Source organism: Neomonachus schauinslandi, chromosome 3 (assembly GCF_002201575.2).
Source record: "Neomonachus schauinslandi chromosome 3, ASM220157v2, whole genome shotgun sequence".
Classification (NCBI taxonomy): Eukaryota; Metazoa; Chordata; class Mammalia; order Carnivora; family Phocidae; genus Neomonachus; species Neomonachus schauinslandi.
This window is the reverse complement of record NC_058405.1, coordinates 144,866,105-144,889,528: the sequence shown is the minus strand read 5'-3', so window position 1 is coordinate 144,889,528 and position 23,424 is coordinate 144,866,105. Positions and strand designations below refer to the sequence as shown.

General features: G+C 37.1%; 1 protein-coding gene across 1 annotated transcript in view; it reads right to left on the bottom strand.

Annotated features, from left to right (window-relative positions):
- Positions 1 to 20,702: 20,702 nt before the first annotated feature.
- ZNF804A (zinc finger protein 804A) overlaps positions 20,703 to 23,424 on the bottom strand; it is a 275,098-nt gene continuing 272,376 nt past the window's right edge. The window contains 1 exon segment of the mRNA XM_021703228.1: positions 20,703 to 23,423. Coding sequence (XP_021558903.1) covers positions 20,703 to 23,423 — 2,721 coding nt within the window.

The window sequence follows — 23,424 nt, the reverse complement described above, 5'->3', positions numbered from 1 at the left end:
TTATGGTTAAAATATAGTAATTTTTAAGAAAACCATATATGAAATAAGTAATATAACATTCCTTTATATATAATCTAATAAATTCGTACGATGGTGCCTTTTAAATCTGTGAGTCACACAATAATCACATTACCTTTTCCCTGAATCCTTTGGGATATGCTCCATCACCATGATATATTGTATCAGTGAGGGTACAATCAGAAGACATAAACCACAAAGTAATTCAAACAGGGAGTGTAATTATAGAGTTTCTATGGGGGTCTAATGAATAGCCTGGGGATGCCTTGGAGTACTTAAGGAAGGAACAAACTTGGAAGGACACAATTCCCAAGACAATTATCCAGACCTCATTGGAAAAGTGTGGCTTTAACCTACTGGAAGGCAGAAAAGCTTTCTGAGTCGCCCTAGGTAAGAGCTGGTGTGCAGTCATCAAGCAAGCAGGAAATATCCCTCCAGGGTGCAGTTGGAGCTAAGGCCGGTGGGCAGGAAACTGATTGGAAAATAGGAAACACATTTTCAGGGTAACAGGTGGGCTGAAGCTAGCATACACTTCTGGGATGCAAGTGGGCAGGAAATTATGGCTGAGAGTGGCAAGGAAAAAAAAACCCCTTCCAGGCTGAGGTAAGCCAAGGTTGGAGGGCAGGTGCAAGAAAGAGAAAGAAGCATCAAGAGATCATGAGCTGACTGGAGGGCACACAGTTCAGACATGTGGTGTTGGTATAGGAATGGCTTCATTGAGGTTGTCACTGAGCCAGGGCTCTTTCTCTGCATGTAGAGCTGGGCTGTCCCCAATAACACACAATACTGGCAATAGTGAGAAGAGCAGGAAAGATAAAAATAGAAGTGCATTAGAACCAGAAAGAGATGACCTCTTCTCCAAGTCTGTGCTTGTAACACCCTATACTGACAAAAATTAACATCTTGCTCTTTGCAAAGGAGAAATCCAGATCCATTATTGCAGAACAGGAAAGAAAAGAGTGGATCTGGAGTTGAGAGGTAACAAATTGATAGTTTGTATGCACATGGTCCTTTGGGGATACCAAACGTCATGCTTCACCTCCTACCTCAGTGTGATAACAGAAAGAAATCCCTCAATATGATTTTGAGACCCTGATTCCAGTCAAGCCTAATGCAGACTTGGTCCTGGGAATTCCACTCATAGGAGTAATATTAATCTTTGGCTCTGGCTAAATTGAATTGTCTATTTGTCATTTGTACCTGAAAGACTCCTAATTGGTGCAAAAACAACAATCTCCAAACAGAAAGAAAGATGGTATTGAAGATAAGTAAATATTAAGTTTAAGATTTTTTTCATAACATTTCACTTAGAGTCTTTCATTCCTTATAGGCAATTTCTTCATGAACTATTGAATACAGTTTCATTATTCACAATCGTGCATAACAGATTAAAACATCCTTTTACAGACCTTTGCAAGTCATCATATAAAGAGTTGGGAATTCATTACTCCCATCTTCAAAGAAGATAAAACTGAGCAAACCAAAAATCACTGATTTTTTAGATCCTTCAATTGTTGAGATCGTAGGACAACAGCCCCTCAGAAATCTGGAGAGACAAGCAAATAAAGACAATAATGGCTGTGATCAACTTACCTGAAGCTGAAGTACCTGGAGCCAGTGATTGGTAGAAACACTTAACTGGTAATTTTGTTGAATTTGTGCAGGCTGAGTGTGCACTGGCTTGACAGATAAAGACTCCTGGGGCCTGGTCCTAGTGGGGTGCCTAAAATTTGATGGGTTTTACCTTCAGCAACCTACTAGGTACTCACTGAAAGCTGGAGAAAATCTCCCTAATATTTAGGTCAGGAGGAGGATAAAAGTACCCATTTTGAAATATGCTTAGAAAATACGTAACCATTTTGAAATATGCCCAGAGCTGTCTCCATAACAAAACTTTGCCATCCAGGGGAGACTACTTTATCAGAGCGTTATCTGACCTGGGCAAGCGCAATTAGACAACTCCTGATCCCTCTAGCCATACTGTCTTATGTAAAGACAGAAAAAAAGAGGAGGCGGGGGAGATTATGAAATGCTTCTGAGTCACAACTCATTGATTCAAGCTAACCAAAATCTGAGATTTAACTATTGGATTTTAATACGAATCAGATTTTAGAATAATCAGGTGGGAAATTCAAAATCACTATAGTTACTATATTAAAGGTGCTAATGCAAAAAGTAGGCAGCATGTATGAACAGATGCATAATGTAAGCAGAGAGATGTAAATTCAAAGCAAGTTTCAGAAGGACATGCAAAAAAATCAAAGACTAAAAGAAATGAAGGATGACTTTGAGGAGCACATTAGCGGGCTAGATCTGGCCAAAGAGAGTATCAGTGAGCTTGAAACATGTCAGAAGAGAATTCCCAACCTGAATACCAGCAGATAAAAAATAAAAAATAGAAAAGATGATAATATCCAAGAACTGTGGGCCAATCATTAAAAAAAACTACAGCTAAGATCATGCTAAAGGTGAGAAACTAGATGTTTTCCCCTAAAATCAGGAAAAAGACAAAGCTAACCTCCCCCCTTACCACTCTTTATTCAACAGTGTACTGGAAGTCCTACTTGATACAATAAGGCAAAAAAAAAAAAAAAAAAGGTATGAAGATTGGAAAAGAAGAAACAAAGCTTTTTGTTTGCAGATGACATTATTGCTCATGCAGAAAGTCCTAAACAATCAGCAAAACATTCCTGATTCTAAGTGAGTATAGTAAGGTCACAGCATGCAAGGTTAGTACACAAAAGCCAATTGCTTTTCTAAATGTCAGCAACGGATGGTAATTCAAATTTGAAATTAAAAACACCACCACCGCATCAGACTGCTCAGGCTGCCATAACAAAATACCACAGACCGAGTAGCTTAAACAACAGAAATTTATTTTCTCACAGTTTGGGGGGCTGGAAGTTCAAAATCAAAGTGGTTGCAGGGTTGGTTTCTGGTAAGAACTGTCTCTGTGGCTCTCTGGTTTTCTCACGGTATCTTCACTGGGGCCTTGTCTCTGAGGGTACACACTCCTGGTACCTCTCTTCTTCTTATAAGGACATTAGTTCTATTGGATTAGGACCCCACCCTTATGACTTCATTTAACCTTGATTACCTTCTTAAAGGCCCTGTTGCTGAATATAGTCACATGGAGAGTTAAGACTTCAACCTATGAGTTTTGGGGAGATACAATTCAATGTATAACAACCACTTACAGTAGGACAATAAAAAATGAAATATGTGTAAATAAATTTAGGATTTATAGATAGAAATGACAAAACCCAGTTGAAAGAAATCAAAGATTATCTAAATAAATGGAGAAATGTTTCATTTGCATGAGTAGAAAGACACACTATTATTAAGATGTCAATTTGCCCAACTTGAGCTATAGATTCAACACATTCCAATCAAAATCCCAGCAAGCTATTTTGTGAATATTGACAAACTGATTCTAAATTTTACATGGAAAGCAAAAGACCCAGAATAGCCCGCACAATCTTGAAGAAGAAAAGAGCTGGGATACTGACAATACTCAACTTTAAGACTTACTATAAAGCTACCGTAACCAAGATAATGTGATATGGGTGAAACAACAGATAAATAGATCAATAGAACAACATAAAGAGCCCAGAAATAGACTCCCACAAGTAACACAAAACCTGCCCATGAATGTTTACAGCAGCTCTATTCACAATTACGAAAAACTGGAAGCAACCAATATGCCCTTCAATATGTGAACACGCTATGGTATATCCATGTAATGGCATACAGGTGAGTGTTTAAAAGAATGAGCTATCAAGCCATAGACATATACTAATGCAACTTAAATGCACCCTGTTTTGTGAAGAAGTCAGTATCAAAAACCTGCATGCCATATTGATTCCAATTGTGTGATATTCTGGCAAAGGCAAAACTATAGAGAAAATAAAGAGATCAGTGATTGTCAGCTGGTAAGGGGAGGGATATGGTCATCAAGTATACATCGTATACACCTTATTATTAACTCTGTCAAGGAGGATTTCAGTCAACTGAAATTTACCAAATATTTACCAAAATAAATTTACCAAAAATAAAAAGCTCAATTTCTTAAGATACAAACAGTAAGGAAGATTTATTATTTTATACACCAAGGGTTCTATGGATAAGGAATGGCCACGTGGAAAAAACAAAACAAAACAAAACAAAACCATTGTGTAGACATCCAGGAAGTGTCCTATAAAAATTTGTGTATTATCCACCATTGTGGCATTATGTAAAATATGGCCTTGTCACTATAATTTGTTTTTTTTTTTTTTAAAGATTTTATTTATTTATTTGAGAGAGAGAATGAGAGAGAGAGAGAGCACATGAGAGGGGGGAGGGTCAGAGGGAGAAGCAGACCCCCTGCTGAGCAAGGAGCCCGATGTGGGACTCGATCCTGGGACTCCAGGATCATGACCTGAGCCGAAGGCAGTCGCTTAACCAACTGAGCCACCCAGGCGCCCCTATATTTTGTTTTAAAACTAGCTCAATAATGAATATATTCTTGCCTCTTCCTTGACAACTTTGTATAATTACAATGTCTAGATGTTGTTTATTTTAATCTCCTCATTTACTTTTGCCTCCAGAGAAAGAACAGTGTTTTGTTGACACACAGTTGTACCTGGTTTTCAGTCATATTATTTCAGCAGTATATCTCAGTTGGGGGTGCCAGAGATTTATAGCAAAGGCATAACACTATTATCAAATCCATTTTACTTTTCTAAGAGTATCATGAGACTGAAGCTAAAAGGAGTAAAGGCTATATTACTTTTCTTATAAACATTTCTTTTTTTAAAGGACTATGACCAATGCTATTAATCTCCTTCATTCACAATATATTTTTATGCCCAGATTAACTGTCAGGATAAAAATTGCTTCAGGTCAAAGTTAATAAATTAGAATTTTGGAAAACATATTTATATTTCAGATGAACAAAACCACTGTTAACTTCTATTTTTAGACTTTATAAATTATAAAGATGAACAGAGAATCACTTAAAATCGACTATGTATAAGTAATTAGTATATAAGGCATCTAAGATACCCTATCTTCTGAATCCAGAGGGTGCCAGAATGTAATATGTATTATATACTAGTTACCATTCCAGACATATGTTCTCTTTTAAAAAAGACTTGAGCCAATTATTTTAAATTGAGTGTTATTTTGAGAATTATTATAATTTCTTATTAAGGTTCCTGGATCAGGACATACAGTGATAGATAAAGGTATAATTTAGAACAAATAATGTAATTCCTTATAAAATATGGCCATCCATTTCATTAAGCATCATTTAATTCGGCTTCCTGATTATAATGGGGAAAAATCCTTATCACAGGAAGATACCCTTGTTAAGGATTATATTCCTAGTTATTATAACAGCTAGAAAAGAAAAAATTATGTTTCTGACCCACTTCCAAGTTAGTACCCTCCTATTTCCCACAAAAGGATAGTCTACCATACTTACAAAATGAATAAAGAAAACATTTTGGTTTGTGGCTTATAAAGGAACTTTTCAAACATCTAAACTCGCTTTGTTTATTGGTTGAGAGAATTCTAATTTACAAGGCTTTAGCTCCTTCTTTCACCATTTTTTAATGTGTTACTTCCTCTTTCTGTCTATCTCTGTTCTAATTGTTGGGATTTTGCAAATGAGGGATCCCCAATAAGTTTCAAAAGTGATGGTTGGTTATATGAAGGGATCTATACACAAGGCATTCTGGCACATCTCTGGTATCCTCTATATAATGTTGGTCACTAGGGGCTTATTTATCTATATAAGTCAATGCCTTTGCTGTGGCCTCAACACCTTGACATTTTGAAATTATTATGCCTATCATCTATAAACATATAAATACAATTAGAGAAAAAAGTTACATTCAACAAATGAAATTATCATATTTTTTTCTGTTGTGAATAAACAGTGTATTCCAAGACATAGAAATAATTTTTCTTCAAATATTTTTAGGCTAGCATTCCCTTTATTTTAACTGTACCTTTTTTAAGATTTATTTATTTATTTGTGTGAGAGAGAGAGAGAGAGAGACAGAGCTCAGGAGGGACTGGGAGGGGGAGAGAGAGAATCTAGCAGACTCCCCACTGAGTGAGGAACCCCACAGGAGGCTCCACCCCAGGACCCTGGGATCATGACCTGAGCCAAAATCAAGAGTCAGATGGTTAACCAACTGAGCCCTCCAGGTGCCCCTAATTGTACTTTATTCATGGAAAAGAGAGTAAAGTCTGTTAGAGAAAGTGACTAAAATTAAAAAAAAAAAAACAAGAATAATGTAAACCAATAATAAATGATATAAACAATATTATATGGAATCCTTTCAATCAAAAGCTGTGAAGGTTTTGAGATTTAACCTGCTAGAAAGGTAACAAGTTGACCTGCCACCATTTCATGGATTCTGATAGAAGAAGGAGACTCTAAGGTTAAAGATGAAGGACAGTACCTATTATTGACCGTAATAGCCTGAGTATTGGCATTTTCATGCAGCCTCTCTGAACCCCAATTTCAACAGGTTAATATGAAAAAGAACCAGGTGACATATGTTCCTAGTTGGTTGCATTGAATAAGAGGAATTCTGAGTCTAGAGAACCTGATATATATATATATATATATATATATATATATATATATATATATATATTTTTAAACAGACAGTAAGCATGCTTATCCTTTTTTCTAGAGAAACTATCATTCTTTTCCAAAGTGTTCACTATTCACTGTTGAAAATAATTCAAAACTAAAAGCAGTCAGTGCCTCACTTATAAGGCATGCAAAAATGTGAGGGATACAAGGAGAATTATCTTTTACCTTCTAAAAATGTTTTCGTAGGATCTCCTTTTAAGATAAAGTAATTTTTGGAAACTTTTGGAGATGGAGAGTTGAAAAGTCAAATGAACCCTATTTGAAAACAAAGGAGTGTGATATGATTCAAATGAAAGAAAGCATAAAGGAAAAATAGGAAATAAAGCCTGTGTAGCAAGCTGGAATTTCTTTTACTCTTTGTGTGCGCCACTTCTCTGGCTTCTCTATAATTGTATGTCGAAGGGTCTGTACCAGCTACCCTTTTCCGAGAACTTCCCTCGGAATACTTATCCCACTCTGCCTACCCTTGCAGGGTGATGAAAGAGGCTGAGAATTTGCATTTCCTGAAGGTTACTCTTAGCCAATGATTGATTGGTGCTTGAATTGAAAACTCACTACACCTCTAATCAAGACAAACACTCAAGTGGAGCTTACACTTCCAAGTTTTCCCGAGGCATCAGGCTGTATTTACTCTCTGTGGAACTTTCTGGAAATAACATACTTCTTGATTTACATTTCTTTTCTGTTTTCCTTATTACCTTGCTTTCTCCTGAAAGCACTTTTTAAATAAGTCATTTTCACAAACCTTCTTATCTCAGATTCTGCTTCTCATTAACCATGAAAAAACTGGCAGGAAAGATTTTTTTAAAAAATGATAGCTACCACTATTGAGTCTTACTATATGCCAGCACTCTGTAAGCACTTGATTTTATCCTTTTGACAACACTATGAGGTGGGTATTATCATTCTATTTTACTTAGGAGAAAGAGAGGTCCCGATAGGTTAACCAAGCTGTCCAAATTCCACGGATAGTAAATGGCAGAGCCCGGTGCTGGAGCCCTCTTCATCCAAAGACTGCATTTCTAAATATTATATGGTAAGTTGTGAGGAAGTTGAACCTCTCTCTTTCCGTTTTCCTCCCCCGCACCCCCCCTTATTCCAGAATATAGGAAATCTGGTTCTACTTTTAGTCTTCTGAACTTTACTCTTAAACTAGAAGAGCAGCTCTGAAGATATTTTCATGAGCCTCTTGGTTGAGATGTTAACAACTGAGGAATATAACCCATGAAGATACTTTAGCAGTGACGTGTATACATGGATAATGCTTTCCGGATGCTACTGATGCCACCCTATTCCGTAGTCACATACGCCATCTAAGAGTAACTTTGCAATTAATGTTCCTCAGATACTAAGGTCAATAAAAATAGAAGAATTCTCTCATTCACAGAGGTAGGAATTGTTGAGTCAAGCTTAGAGAAAATCCAGATCCACTTGGTATCATCAACCCTAGAGGTTTTGACTCAATAAATGCAATACAGCTCAGGCAACTACAATTGCATTATGGAACTGAACTATGGAAAGTCAAAAGAGGTGAATGAGAAGATCAATTAATACCTAAAAAGACATCAATTCATCCTAACATAGTGATATACTAGAAAATATTTATAAATTCATTATTAATATTCCAATATCATTCTTTTTATTTTTTGTTCTTTATTCTCATTGCCTTTTTTCCTTTTTTTACCTTATTTTCAATGTAGATAAACTTCAACTGGGGACGCAATGGCTGATTCTTAGAAAATGTTAGATTACCGAGGCGCCTGGGTGGCTCAGTCGGTTAAGCATCTGACTTCAGGGCCGGTCATGGTCCCAGCATCCTGGGATCAAGCCCCGTGTGGGGCTCCCTGCTCACCAGGTAGTCAGTTTCTCCCTCTGCCTCTCCCTTCCCCGCTCATTCTCCATCTATCTCAAATAAATAAAATCTTAAAAAAGAAAAGAAAAGAAAAGAAAATATTAGGATACCTAACCTATGATGTTGGAAAGCCTCTAATGAGGTTCCCAGTTTTCCTGCATATGCTGCAACAGATGTACCTCCAGTGAGTAGAGGCACCTGAGATGAGCCACTCCAAAGTGTCCAAGAACAGACTTTGCAAGGGGAAACATATTTTTAGAAGTGTCTAGATGGATATTTTGCTAAATTCTAACTCATCAGGCTGATTGACACAGAAGCAGATTTCTGGTGTGATATCTTTGTATCATCAGCAACTAACTGAAACGACTTGATTGATCCTGAGTGAATGAGTCTTATACCCTCCCTCTACTCTCAACATGAGCTTGCCTTTATTTGACTACAATACCTGTGTGAATCAGAAAAGGAATAGAAAACCTACAGTCCAGTCCTGATGCTCAAATTCTACAGAAAGAAAGTTCAAAATGCTGCGTTGAGTGTCACATATAACCCAACTTCTTTAAAATTAATATCCTTTTTTAATAAAACCATTACAGATGGCCTTATGAAGTATAAACATGTCTTAAGTTATAGTTCACTAATTAAAGGAAAAAAGCAAAGCAGCAATGAAGACACAGGGGAAAATGAAAGTCTCACTGTGTTCTAAGAAATAATATATGAAAATTTTCCAGGGAGCTTTGTCTTATCATTTTGATTGGTCAATAAAAGAGTAAAGGGGAAAATAAGATTATATTATTAAATATATAAGGTTATATAACTTAAAGTTGAAAATGAAGAGAAAGGACTTCATGAAATTGATAAACTGTGAATGATTTTAATCTGTTATCTCAGTGGAAGTATGTTAAGTGACAAAGAATATGAAATATTTGATCCCTGTAGTATGATACCAAGTTAAATATATTCAACACATTAAAATTTATATTTATTGTGAATTGTAAAAGAACAGATATCTTATATAGAGTTAAAATATTAGACCTTAAAAAAAAGCTATGACTTCCTTATGACTATTTTCCATATTGTTCAATGAATGCTTTTGGGGCTTATGAGTACCCACAATCATTTCTCATATGGTATAGTATGTTAATCTTATCCAGATTTTCTTATATAATGATGTTTCCTCACATTGCTCAAATTCAGCTGTGCTATAATAATGATACAAAAGATTCGATAAATTGTATTTGTTTTATCAGAAAACCACCACCCCATCACTTTAATTAGATAACATCAATTAACAACATGAAACTGCTTTATAGAATTTGATCCCAGCAGATGCTCTGAACATAGTTTGTGAGGAATATAAGTAAACCATAATAAAATTGACTAATACTTGGTTTTATACTTAGTCAAATGTTCACCTATTTACAGTAGCCTTGAACATCATTATAAAAGTTAAAACTATTTTTAGGGGTGCCTGGGTTGCTCAGTGGTTAGGTGTCTGCCTTTGGCTCGGGTCATGGTCCGGGGGTCCTGGGATTGAGCCCCACATCGGGCTCCCTGCTCGGCGGGAAGTCTGCTTCTCTCTCTCACACTCCCTCTGTTTGTGTTCCCTCTCTCGCTGTGTCTCTCTCAGTCAAATAAATAAATAAAATCTTTAAAAAGAAAAGGTTAAAACTATTTTTCATAGTCTTTACAATCATAGTTACAGCTTTTTTTTTTGTCCCTTCATAGATATTCTAAAAATTTTGCCCCAAATTCTCTCTTACACTCAGTGCAATGTAATATGGCTTTTAGGCCCACCATTATTGAAATTATGGTACCAAAACTGACAAACAAAAATGACTGAGGTCACTAAATGAAAATGCAGTTCTTATTTACTTAACCACTCACCACTATTGACAACTCTCACACTCTTTTACTTAAAACTATCTCTTGCCATTATTTCCATGTTACCATAATTCTCTAGTTTATATTCTAGCCCTATGGAAACTTCCCTGTGTTCTCCTTAGTTTCTTTCCCTTCTTCTCAAGCTTAAATGTTGATTGTTATTTCCAGGATCCACTTCTCTCTTTATACATCCTCCCAGGGGCTAATCTTAAATCTTCTAACACTTTAATTAAAATGATCAGGGTGATGATTTCAAAGTAATTGTCTTTAGTGTACACCTCCTTTGAACTTTATATGTGTGTAGTAGTTTTTTTTTTCCCCAATGATCTGTATTTCTATCTCAGAGTCATTAAATTCTTCATTCCATATTTTCTATAAAACTGAATCCCAACAGAGAATGTGAACCTAAGAGGCTGTTCTGTAGGATGCCAATACACTTATTTTCACTACTGTTGATAATTTTCTTGCCAAGATTCAGATTTGTGTATTCTCCAATCACTCTGTGCATGTTGCATTTATTATTATCATTACATAATTTAATTCAAGGTTAAGTAAGTTGAAATATGAGTGCAGGGAGATAGAGTTTATTCCTGCAACAATGAAGTTTAATGCTTTAGAAATTCTAAATTAAGGTGAGTTGCTAAATCAATTATGTCAACTATGGTATGGATATGGCAACAGGAAAAGACTGAAGAAAATAAACAGTGAAAATATTTTGATTTGTTTATAGTGTACATTAAATAAACAAGTCTGGCAGTCATAGATAATTTATTTTGAGTATAGACTACATAAGAAAAGATGATCAATAACTTCAGAGGGTAAACAAATATTCAAAGAAGAGGCCTGGGCCTATAGTACAATATTGGTGAATTTAAAATACAGTAAGATAATGTGACTTAATATATGATTTTTAGACTGTCTCAGTGTTCTTTTATGCTTTAATGTGTACTTTCCCACTTTAAGCAAATAACTGACAATGAACCGGTCCTGATGTTTCAGATAAGAGAATTTCTACTACATATTGAAGTATTTGCAAGACTGCTCTCCCTGGATATATCCTAGGTGCCTCAAATTTAATGTCTCTAAAACTTGAACATAATCTCTTCCATTTCCCTAAGAGGTCTTCCAACTTTGTTGTAAGCTTTCTTCCATCCCTGTCTGCTGCCTTTCCATACTTTGTGAATGACTGCCTCAACCTAATTGCCCAGGACAGAAACTTAAATTTTGTTTTTTAAAACTTCTCTCACTCTCTCCCAAAACTGCCCCTATAAAGTCAACTAAATAGCGCCAGATTATCTAACCAGAAGGTTATCTAACCCACATTATTTCTATTGGCTTGCTGCAGGCTTAAACTGCCTTTATTCTTCTGGCATCCTCAACCCTCCCTAACCAAAGCATCCACACCTATCCATTATTCCCTGTGTGATCCTAGTGAGAGTTCTCATCTGCTACTCTGATACAAAGAGTTTAAAAATTGTTAATGACTATCACCCCAACCATAAAGTCCTAATGATCTGTCTTTGGCTTTATTTATTTTTCAGCCTCACCTACCAAAATTTCCCTTTGGCTCTTTTGTTTCTTGAATTTCTTATAATCTTTCTTGTAACATATTGTTTAAGACATTTATTATATTCCATAACCCATCTTATTAAAAGTGACTATTTAGTTATCTATTTCCTCCTTTTGACTTTAAACTCAATGTCGAGTGGCTTTCTTTCTTTCTCCATCTCTCCAGAGCCTGCAGGTCCCTGGAACGTATTATACATAAATGATTATAAGAGACAAGTTTGCCTAAACAAGGTATTAAATTGAAGGGGTAACTCAAAGAAGAGAATAGTATAGTCATAGCCTGAAACTATATTATTAGGCATAAATACTTTATTTCATCTTCTTGTCATTGATCAAAACTGAGGACAAACAACCTCAGCTGAACATTTAGTCAATAATTAACTAGAATAATGTCATGGTATTTTTCATGGAAGTCCTAAGGAAACATGAGATTTATTGATGACGTGAAAAAAGAAGGAATCTTACAATTCTCCAAGCAGTTAGGAACTCTGTTTTTCCATCTTAGACTATACGTATCTGAGAATATACTCCATTCCACCTCTTGATAGTGACTGTGGAGAGACAGAGAGTAGCATCCTGTTAAGAAGACAACATCCAGGAATTCCAGATAAAGACCATCAGGCAGTCCTTGGGAGGGTATGTGTGTGTGTGTGTGTGTGAGTGTGTGTGTGTGTGTGTGTGTGTGTTCCACAAAGGATGCCCAGAGAGACCAAAACTTTTTCTGCAGATTTGGAATACCAATGACATGAGCTCTGCACTCTTGTGGAATTAGGGGTAACTCCCAGCTGGGAACAGTGTACCAGTACTCCCCGTGGATGCTAACACTAACAGAATGATTTGGACTTCAAGAAAATGTATTATTTGCTGAAGCAGGAATGGCAGTTAGTATCATTTAAAACAAGGTAAAGATTTGAAGGCGAGAGAAATCGAGCACATCTGAGGGCAAGTGAGCCCGCTTAGACACTAGAACAGTACCTCCTTGTGAATGGCTGAGTTCCTTTCCAGGGAAAGTTGTAGGCAGTGCCTGATTTTAACATTCACACTCCCCTTTATAATCCTTCTGCCCCCTCAAAATGTCCCAAGCCTTCAATTCAGAAAGTTACACGTGTGTTTTTGGAAGGCCTTATGGGACAGGGAGACACAGGCCAGTGTGGCCTCTTCCACTCAACCTCTTGACTGTGACTGTAGGGAGAGAGACAGAAGCATTGTCAGGGGGACCCTGTCCAGAAGTTCCAGGCAGTTCTTAGCATGCACTGGTTCTCGGAAAGGGACTAAGTCTTCAGTACCATAAAGAAGCTTCCAAGCTTCCAAGTAACAACTCATGAGATTTAGAACAACAGCAACAACGAAAACACTTGCTTTCACTAAGCTCCGAGCTCACAGTGTATGGGTGGATTTAATTTAAATTTATGTATAGAAATACGATAATGTGTCATTTTTCATGTAGAAACCATTTTATTTTTCAATTCCACCTAAAACTCCATATTCAAAGCCATTTTTAAAAAAACATCTTTACTATTAGTAAACTCATTTTCCAGTCAAAATGCATAAGCTATTCTTGACATAGATGTGGACTCCAGCAACTTGACAGTGTAACTATAATGAGCTTTAATAGCTATGTCCAGCTGTAGCCACTTTTACCAGGATACAAAAGCATTTCTGGAGAGTCCCCTCTATGTTGTCGTGTTTAGGAATTATGTATATGAGAAAAATAACATTATAGCCCATGAATACTGGAGAAACATTTTGATTCTCAATTTCACAAATAAATCTTTGTTTAGCAGTTGAAAAAGATACTGTCAAAATAGTGTTATATATTAGTACAGGAGAAAGGCAATCATACTGGCAATCCTTGGGTATACAAAATGCAGTTAAAGTTGCTAATATCTAAAATGTATTTAAAATATTACATTATGTTTCACTCTACCTAAGAAACAGTATGGCTTCGCAAAGGTCATAGTCAGGATAGTTGCATTTAAGGACAGAAAATAGATTTCTCATCTCAGTAGAACATATTTCTATCATTTCTATCATTTTTGTTTCAGGACAACTGTTCTGGGGCTGGAAGCCTCTTAATAAAATCTATCACCAGTTTTAGTTTAATCATTTTAATGTGAAGATTGATGCCTTACAAACTCGCATAAGGTAAAGTAATAGCCACTTGTAAAATAATTTAGATTAAAAAATACATTGAAAATGTAAGCAGACTAGTTGAAACTCAAAGCACTAATTTGAAACTTAGTTTTCAAAAGTGTGTTTAAATTTAATATAGGCTGCAACATTTAGGTAGCTAAAATATTGGATTTTTAAAAACTCCCTCTCCTTGAGTTTAAGAGATATGATGGGGATTTGTTAAAAAGGCGGCAATGTGTACTCTAAGCCAATAAGCACTTAGGACTGACATAATTAACTTAGGTACAGAGGTTCATTTCAACAAGTACAATTAGGAAGATAACGACACAGTGTCCAGGTAGCAAGTTTAGGCAATAAAAAAAGGTTGGATCAATTGGGAGCAATATAAAAGGGAGCAATACAAAAGCAATACAATTTAGAGCAATATGAACACCAGGTGGCATGTAATTTCTTCAGGATACAATACAGCACTGACAGGAGCTTGGAAGGAGCCAAAGATCTAGCCTTGTATAAAGTGGACCTTGGAATAAGTAGGGTAACCAACTTATTCACTCAGAAGGTATGCCGGTTAGAAGTCCAATTGTTGAACTAAGGCAGTGAGGCAAGAGGAAATGGGCTGTTTCATACACCGACATTAGAATCTTGCCTCTAGCTCACTGAATTTTAGTTCTTATAGAGTATGATGAAAATTCAGTTTTGGGAATAGTTGCTCGTTATAGAAATTAAATATGGAAGAGAATAGGAGAACCTGTTTGGAGAAGACTGAAGGGTAAATATAAGTCCTGCCTTCAAAACTCCTTCACTTAACATATGGGTACCTCCAAAAGAACTGATGCTTCCTGCCTATATTACCTATAAATGTAGTGAAGAATAAAACAGAATTTATATTCAATGAGAGAATTAAAATAGTCTTAGAGATAATACAAAAAAGACATGGAAATAATATGAAACAGAAATTATGATTAATTCAATGAAAATGTGATGAGATCTATATTTTAAAATCTAAAATTTATTTTAAATATTTTTTAAGATTTTATTTATTTATTTGAGAGAGAGAGCACAAGAGGGGGGAGGGTCAGAGGGAAAAGGAGAAGCAGACTCTCCACGGAGCAGACAGCCTGACGTGGCCTTGATCCCCCGAGTTGGGGATCGTGACTCAAGCAGAAGGCAGACGCTTAACTGACTGAACTACCCAGGTGCCCCTAAAATTTATTTTAAATAGTATGAAGATACTGAAGGTAGAGAAAAGATGCTCTATAAAAACGATGGAAATTTATAAAAGATAAAATGCAGCAGTTAAAACCAGAATCCAAAAAAAGAAAAATATTAGGAAGATATGTAAACAATATATTCAAAATATTAGCACAAAATGATACAACTGGTAAAAATAATTAGAATAACTAAAAGTAAGATTTTAGGAGATGAAAAACAGAAGAAAAGTTTGTTACACTATTAGGTTTTATTCGCCGGAGCTTCCGGGTTCAAATAGATTCCCAGCTCATGTTCTCAAAGTATTGAAGGCTCAGGGCAGGTGCTACTATACAAGATGCGTCTATGAATAAAAAGGATCTTGCTCTAGGCATTTGGCTTAGTGAGCAATGGTGTGCCTTTGTGTAAAAAAAAAAAAAAAAAAAAAAAAATCTCTTCCTCTGTACCAATGCAGACAATGCTGGGTGAGGGAGGAGGACACAATCCATGGAGCTGGCAGATGGCGGGCTAGATTTCAGGCATATTCGACACCTCAGAACAAATTGCACTGCTTTTTACTGCTGCCTCTAATGCAGGATCCCGGGCCTCAGCTGATGATATAAGTAAGCCTTAAGCCTTTATCTAATTTTATTTGTGAGAGAAAATAAACAGCTTATTGGAAAGCATCCCTGGTGGTAACTTTCACTCCCAAGGACAGTGGCTTAGCTAGGCAAATAAGCAGAGGGGAAAAAAGTAAAAACAAGAATGAGAAATGGAGACTGCCACACAGTGGGGGAAAAAAAGGGTACCAGTGAATAAAAATTCAATCCATTTTGCTTGACTAATGATGAAATAGCAAACTGGAGAGCTAAATATAGGATTTTGCAGGCCTGCTCTTTTTTTTCTCAACTTGAATATCTGAGTAACAGGGTATTTTTATTCATTTCTTTATCCCCCAAATCTAGTGTCTGACACATCATATGTTTGATGACAAGTACTAAAAGAAAGATGAAAGATGATAGATAGATAGATAGATAGATAGGAAGACAGACAGATAGATAGATGATAGACATAGTGAAGCTTGTGCCTTCCTCCTGTGGTGGGGAAAGGGGTTCAAGTCATACTTTGATTAGTGAATATGGGGCTCTATTTTAAATGATTCATAGCTCTTTTAATAGGAAGTTCTTCATGCTAAATGGTGTCTTGAAGTTCTAGTTTTTGGATCAAATTACATTTTCATTTAAATGGATTTAGGACCATTTGGAGTAAAAATGGATAACAATTCTGGAACTTTGTAATACCATCCACATACGTTAAGCACATTTTTTTCCTAACTCATTTTATTCCCTCATTGAACAAACTTTTACTGAGGGTTTCTTATGAGTCACACATTACATTAACTCAAGGAGCTCTACATATTACACTGACTCAAGGAACTCTTGATCTAGTGAGTTTGACAAACAAGGTAATATATTCAACAGTGTTGATAACAAAATTTGTGCACAGCATGCTATGTGAGGCTAGAGGACAGGAAGCTAACTTATCTGGGGAGAGAGGGAACCCGGGAAAGAATTCCAAAGAGACTTACACTCAAGTTGAGTGTGACACATTACTAGCTATCCAAGTAAAGACAAATATAGGGAGGAAGGCATTCAGGATAACAGAACATGATCACACAAAGTCAAAGATGATTGTAACTAAGTAAATTAGAATGGCTCCAGAGGAGTGCTGGACTGGATGGTCCTGAGGAGAGGCTGGCACCTAATTCACCATAGATTTTCCATGACATTGTTAGGACTCTGATGTTTATTTTTAGAGTAGTTAATAATTCATAATAGGTTTTAAAGTAGGGGAGTGTCATAAAAAGATTGCATTTTAAAAATGTATCCCTGGCAGCTGTGGGGAGGATGGATAGTAGGAATGGGAAATTGAGGAAATTAATTTATAACAGCAAGTAAGCAATTCAGCTTATGGTCTACTAGGACTAGAACTATACAGAATGTACAGGCAGGAAAAAATTGAGAGAGAAAAAAAGTAAGGAAATAGGGTCAAAATGGTTCGTTGATTGATTTGATGTAGGCATGACACTCTGGCTTCTGATTTGGAAAACAGGATTTTGTTTTGCCCTTTTTTTTTTTTTTTTAATAATGGTGTTCACAGAGTTTAGAAACACTAGGCAAAGACCAGGTCTCAGTGGTATCTATAATGAAGGATCTTGAGTTTGAATTTTGAGTTCAAAACACTTGGCAGATATTCAGGCTGAGATGCCCCATGGATAGTTTGATATTGCTGTTCAACTCATAAAAGAATACATCTATATCTATATCTATATGTATATATCCATGTAGCTAGATATATATAGAAGAGAGAGAGAGAGATGGTAGTTGAAGTTATGAATGAGTTTCCTACTGTCATCCAATGTGAATCCTTTTGTTACTTGGCTACAGTTACTTTCCATGTTCAGATTTATTTTATATTCCAAATCATTCATCTTTACAATAGCAAATACTATAGCAATGCTTGTAACTAGCAGACTAGAGACGGTGGGTAAGAGATAGTGTTGGAATCATTTAAACTTCCCAATTATATAGAATGTACAATAATTTATAACTGGATAGGACTGGAATTTCAGCTCCAGGATTTATGAACAAGCCATCATCCAGGGCCCAACCCTACTGCCAGTATATGACTGTTACTCTGGCCTGACTCCTGCTACCATCAATATGCGCATGCCTGGTGGTCCTCTGACAGCCTCATTGCCTATTGAGTCCACCCTGACTTAACCTGCCTGATTGCTTTGCTCATTGTTGATCTTCAGTCCATCTGCCTGATTCACTTGATTCTGGGGTTGGTGTTTTCAAAATAGGTAACAAGTGTCTCATCATACATGCATTTTGAGTCTTCAGTGTATAACAGATGCCCCAACTGTGTAAGCAATCTCTGATCAAATAGATCAAATACTCAGATGAATTATTTATAATCAGAATGGCTTTCATATGCTTAACTATCCTTCATTTCTTCTCCAGCCTTTGAAATCCATAAGAACCAATTAATTTATCTGTCAAGTTGAGTTTCAGTAGTTTTAACTGACAACTTCCCTCCTCAAACTTTTCAGAAATCTCTGTCATCTAGCTAATAAGTTGATTATAAGTAAGCAAGTGTATTCTATTACACTAAAGAGTTAAGCACGCCTGACCATATCATTTAACAAAAAGAAATGTAGGAAAGCAATAGAATTGGAGAAAAAAAATTAAAGGAATGATAACACGGAGAAAGAAAAATGGGAGACACACATACACACAAATGATGTCTACAATGAAATTGAGAAGGCAAAGGTCAAAGGAAAAAGGAATTAAAGAGTAAGAACAAGAGGTAAGAGATGAACAAGTTGGGATGATGGTCAGAAGATGACAAAAAGAAGAGAGAAAATCTGCATATTTTAAAGTCAAACACTTGGTTTGATTTTAAACAGCAGAAGCAACGATCCTGATCTGACAGATTAAAAACAAACTGGGTCAGCATTCCCCAGTAGATATTCCCATCTATTTTATCTTCAAAGATAGTTTCAAACATTTTGCTTGGGGAAAATTCAACTGTTCCAATTTTAGTTCCCATTTTTGGAATGTGTTATCTCAGAACATATGAAATGGAATTGCTTCCCTTACTATTTTTGTCTTCTTATTTGTCAATCATAAAAAGGACATACGCAGTCTCTCGCAACCGTTTTTCAGGAAAACATTGAAATCAATGATTATTATAGCAAATAATCAAGAAAGTAAACAACCTAGATTTTTCTCCCTTATTTCTCTATTTAAAATAGAGTTTCATATAGATTATTCTGTGATGGGAACATGCATTTATGCTCAGTATTATTTAGGGTAACCCATTCCTACAGTAGACAAAGGAAATAGCATTTCCTCAGTAGAGCATCACTTAAATGTTGCTTTCCCTTTGGAAGGACTTAACGTCCTGAGATTCATTGCCGGGTTGTCATAATCCTTTATCATTTGCACATGGTCAGGTGAACCCTCTCTACTAGACACATAGACTTTGTCTTACCAAGTGGCATGAACTGGGGTACATACATATTGGAAAGCGTCCATACTGGAAGAGTGTGATGTTCCTAGTTTTCTACTGAATAATTATATTCTTGAGTACATGTAGAAGCACTTGAGTGAATGATCATGCAGAGGTCATTAAAGATAAAGCAGAATCTGGAAGGGTGATGTGGAAATTTTCTAATTGTTCCCGGGTGATTTGGAAATATGATACAAACATGACTACTAGAAAGATTTGCAGAAGGAAGGGCTATTTATTTACTCTCCTTCCCACTTCCAGATTCTTAATTGAGAGTATATCCAGATACAGATTGTGTTAATGCCGTTCTATCCAAGGTGTTATATATGGAGAGTGATTAATTAAACCCATTCCTTAATCTATGCCAGTATTATTATATACATATATTTCCTGCATCAATTAAAAATAAGCATGATACATTTGAAAATTTTGACATACAGAAATGTTGCAAGAATTTATATTGGTTATTTGCTATTTCTTGTCTACCAGTGCTGTTGTACAGTTCCTGAAAGAGTACTATGTACTTTGCATATTTTTGAGTTATCTGCCCCCCCCAACACTAACATTACTCTAACAGAATTTCCATGGTTTATTGTCTAGAGGGTCAGCTGTTCAGGAAATATAGTAAATTCTGAGTATAAGCCTCATTGGAACATACAGAAAAACAAATGGCCCTGCTATAGTTATTCCGAAGGATAGTATTACAGTTTAAGTATTGACAGAGCTCCAAAGGTATTCTGTTGAGCCTCTGAGGCTCAGAGATGCCAGTGTACAGAAGAAACAATGTAAATCCAAAACCTACTGTTACTATACATTCCCAGGACAGTGAAAACGAACTAAAACAAAGTTTGATTTACTTAAATACTTAACAAAAATTTATTGCAAGAGATATATTTCACTGAATTTACAGTTTCAAGGAACATGGTACAAAACGTAGTGCCATCAGCTTTGTCTAAACATTAAATAGGTGCAAATACACAAAGGTTAAAAAAAAAAACCAACCAAGGAGCATACTTTACAACATAAATTACAGTACTATAAATATATTTTATGTACATTATACATACTCTTAAGACACCATCTTAATATACAGCATATATTGTATTGATTTGCAAACTATCCAGTGCCTTAATAATATTATATATCAGAAACTTAAGAATTTATTTGCATCATTACACTTACAGTAAATGATTTCATATCAGTGAGGCCGGATCTAGGCTAGTTTATTTCCACCATTTAAATAGGGAATTAGTTATCCACGTAGATGAGCATTTACGCATATAGCAATAGTTTTCACAGGAACATTTTCTCTCCCTCGTATGGCGTTGACTAGAAGAGGGGCTGCAGTGGGATGACAGTAGGGTGCGGAGAAAGCAGCGAAGGAAAGAGGGCATGGGGTAAAGGTGGGAAAGCCAGATGGCTAGGATGAAGAACTGAAGCTGGGATGATTGGCATCTGAGGAGGAGCAACAAAAGGTGGCTGATTGCCAGGACAAAGCCGTGGTCCGACCGGTCCTACTGAGATCCGAGGTAACGGTGTTCTGGGGAGAGCCGCAGCTTGGGACAGAAACTGTTGGTGGGGCTGAAGCACTTTGAAGGTTCCCGCGGCGGCGGCGGCGGCCGCGGCGGCGGCGGCGGCGGCGGCCGCGTGCTGCTGCAGAACAGCGTGGTGGAGAGTGGTTACGGAGGTAGAACATAAGGGCTGAGGCAGAGGCAAAGGCTGCAGAGGTGTGCTGGGCGGTGGGAGGGCCGCTGGAGGAAAAGTGAATTTGACCTTGTTGGCCAGCATGTTGGGGGGCAGGATGTGCTGGTAGACCTCACAGGGCAGGTTTCGGAATTTCTCAGGGTTTTCTATTGGGATCAGTAGTGCCTGTTCTGGTAAAGCTAATGGAGCCAGGATTTGCTCTGTCGTTACAAAGGTGTGACCACTGACGGGTGCTTCCTTGAACGGTAAGGGCGGTTGTGTGTTAAGGATTCCCGAATTAAAACGCAGCCACTCGGTCGATGCCTCGTTCACCTTTCCTGGCGGAAGGGCCTCGGCCAGTTCGTAATGGCAGAGGTATGATTTCGGCTGTGACTGCCTCAAGCTCCTCTCAGGATTAGGCACCTTGAAAGGAATTTGCTTCTCGTGAATATTTATATCCTCACTTCTTTCTTGCCGTCCCAGCAAGGCATTGTCCGTTTCTTCCTCCGTTGGGGCACGGGCTACGTGGCCAGATGTGGCGTGTTCGTGGGAAATGTCTGCCGCTTCCCCGGAAGTGACCGCCATCACCGAACGCTCAGCCTCGCCGCGGGCTTCGGGAGCAACGGGGCTGCCCAGGTGCAAGGTCTGCTGGTCTTCCGCCTGATCTGCTGGGTCGGGGTTCCTCTCCGCATTCGCAATTCCCTGTGCCTTTATTTCCCCGTTTTTGTCCTCACTTACTAACTCATCCTGGTGACGTGAGGAAGAATTGCCTTTCCTGGGATAATGGGTGTTGTCTTTGAGTTCAAAAGCTTCGGGTCCGATGTGGAATCTGCTTCTTTTTCTCCTCCGTTTCCTTTTAGGCTTACAGGGAGCGGAAGCCCGAGGCGGTCTCAGAAATTCCTCTGGTAAATAATTCTGTCGATTTAAGCTTTCATCTGAAGAGTAAGAACATGAATGTTGTCTACGTTTTCGATGGGATCTTTCTGATTCGTTAATGAGAGAATTATAGCCTCTTTTAACAGCCGGGTTCTGACTCAGGCAGCTCATGTCGTTTTGAAGAGCGAGGCATCTGTGATCCTGACCACAGCTGGCCAGTTTAGCTTTCCAACTACAGTAAGTTCTGGAGTAAGTTAAATTAGGTTTCCCAGAATGTAGCATTGTTGGATTGGATTGTTCATTTAAAACAACTGAGTTCTTTGTACAGTGATTTTTAGAACTGATAGCATCATTACTAGCATATTCAGTGTTCTGGGCTTTACATATTTCTTCATTTTCACTTAAGCATATGGACAACGATTTGGGCCTTTTATCAGGTAGCTGATGCGAGTCCAGTAATTGCTCTGCAGCTAGACACCGCTTTTCTGAAATTGTTTCCAGTAGATTTTTCCTAGTTATATCAGTGTAACTATTTTCTGATTCCATTTTGAAGCGAATTTCTGGTTCTTTGGTTTTCTCCCCATGGTGATGCTGACATAACTTTTTTCTTTTTTTCTTCCTTCTACTTTTATGGAACCAGTGTTCATGAGTATCTTTCAACCTTATTTTGTTATATTTCTCATCTAGAGTGTCCTGTTTCATTTGATTTTTAGTAAAATTGTATTTTTTTGTTCTTCTGATCCTACAGGAAATATTTCTATTCCTCTGACCCACAGTCTCAATTTTTCCAGAATTACAGTTATTGGAGGGAGTATCGGCAACCAAAAGAGGAGTGACTTGGATGCATTCATTTCTGCTACCTCCAGTGTCATAATCAGCGAGTCCTATAAGAGAGGTGTTCTTGCATTCTGAAGCTGGTCTCTTGCAAATGTCTTCTCCCCTCTGCTGAAAAGAAAGATCATTTAAGGGCAGCTTATTTTTATCTAGATGGTTGTTTAATTTAGCCGCCTTGAAGTCAAAACAGAGAGGATTACAGCTATAGGAAATTGATGGTTGCGTAGTTGTGTAAATCAGCATTTCTGATGGCCACTGAAGGATTGTGGATCCATCTTTGTTAAGTACGGGTACAAATGGCTCACGTAGTCTCTTAGATAAATCTGTTTTTTTATGTAAGGTTATAGTTTCCTCTTCAGAATGTGAGGGGGCCAACATCTCAGGGCCATAATTTTTGTTTGCAATTTCAACTGTAGATGCATCACTGTCCTTAACATTTTCCTCTGTTGTAGCTTGCAAAGATATGCAATCATTAGTGAAATCAAGAACTGTGGATTTATTTCCTAACAATTCAGAACTGTTATCACTCATAGGTTTGTCTTCATTAATAATAACATCTTCCAGTGGTATTTGATCTGCTAATGGGACTGAATTTTGGCAATTATCTGCATCAGAAGATAAAGGGAGTTGAAACTGGCAAAATGAAGGTAATAAAAAA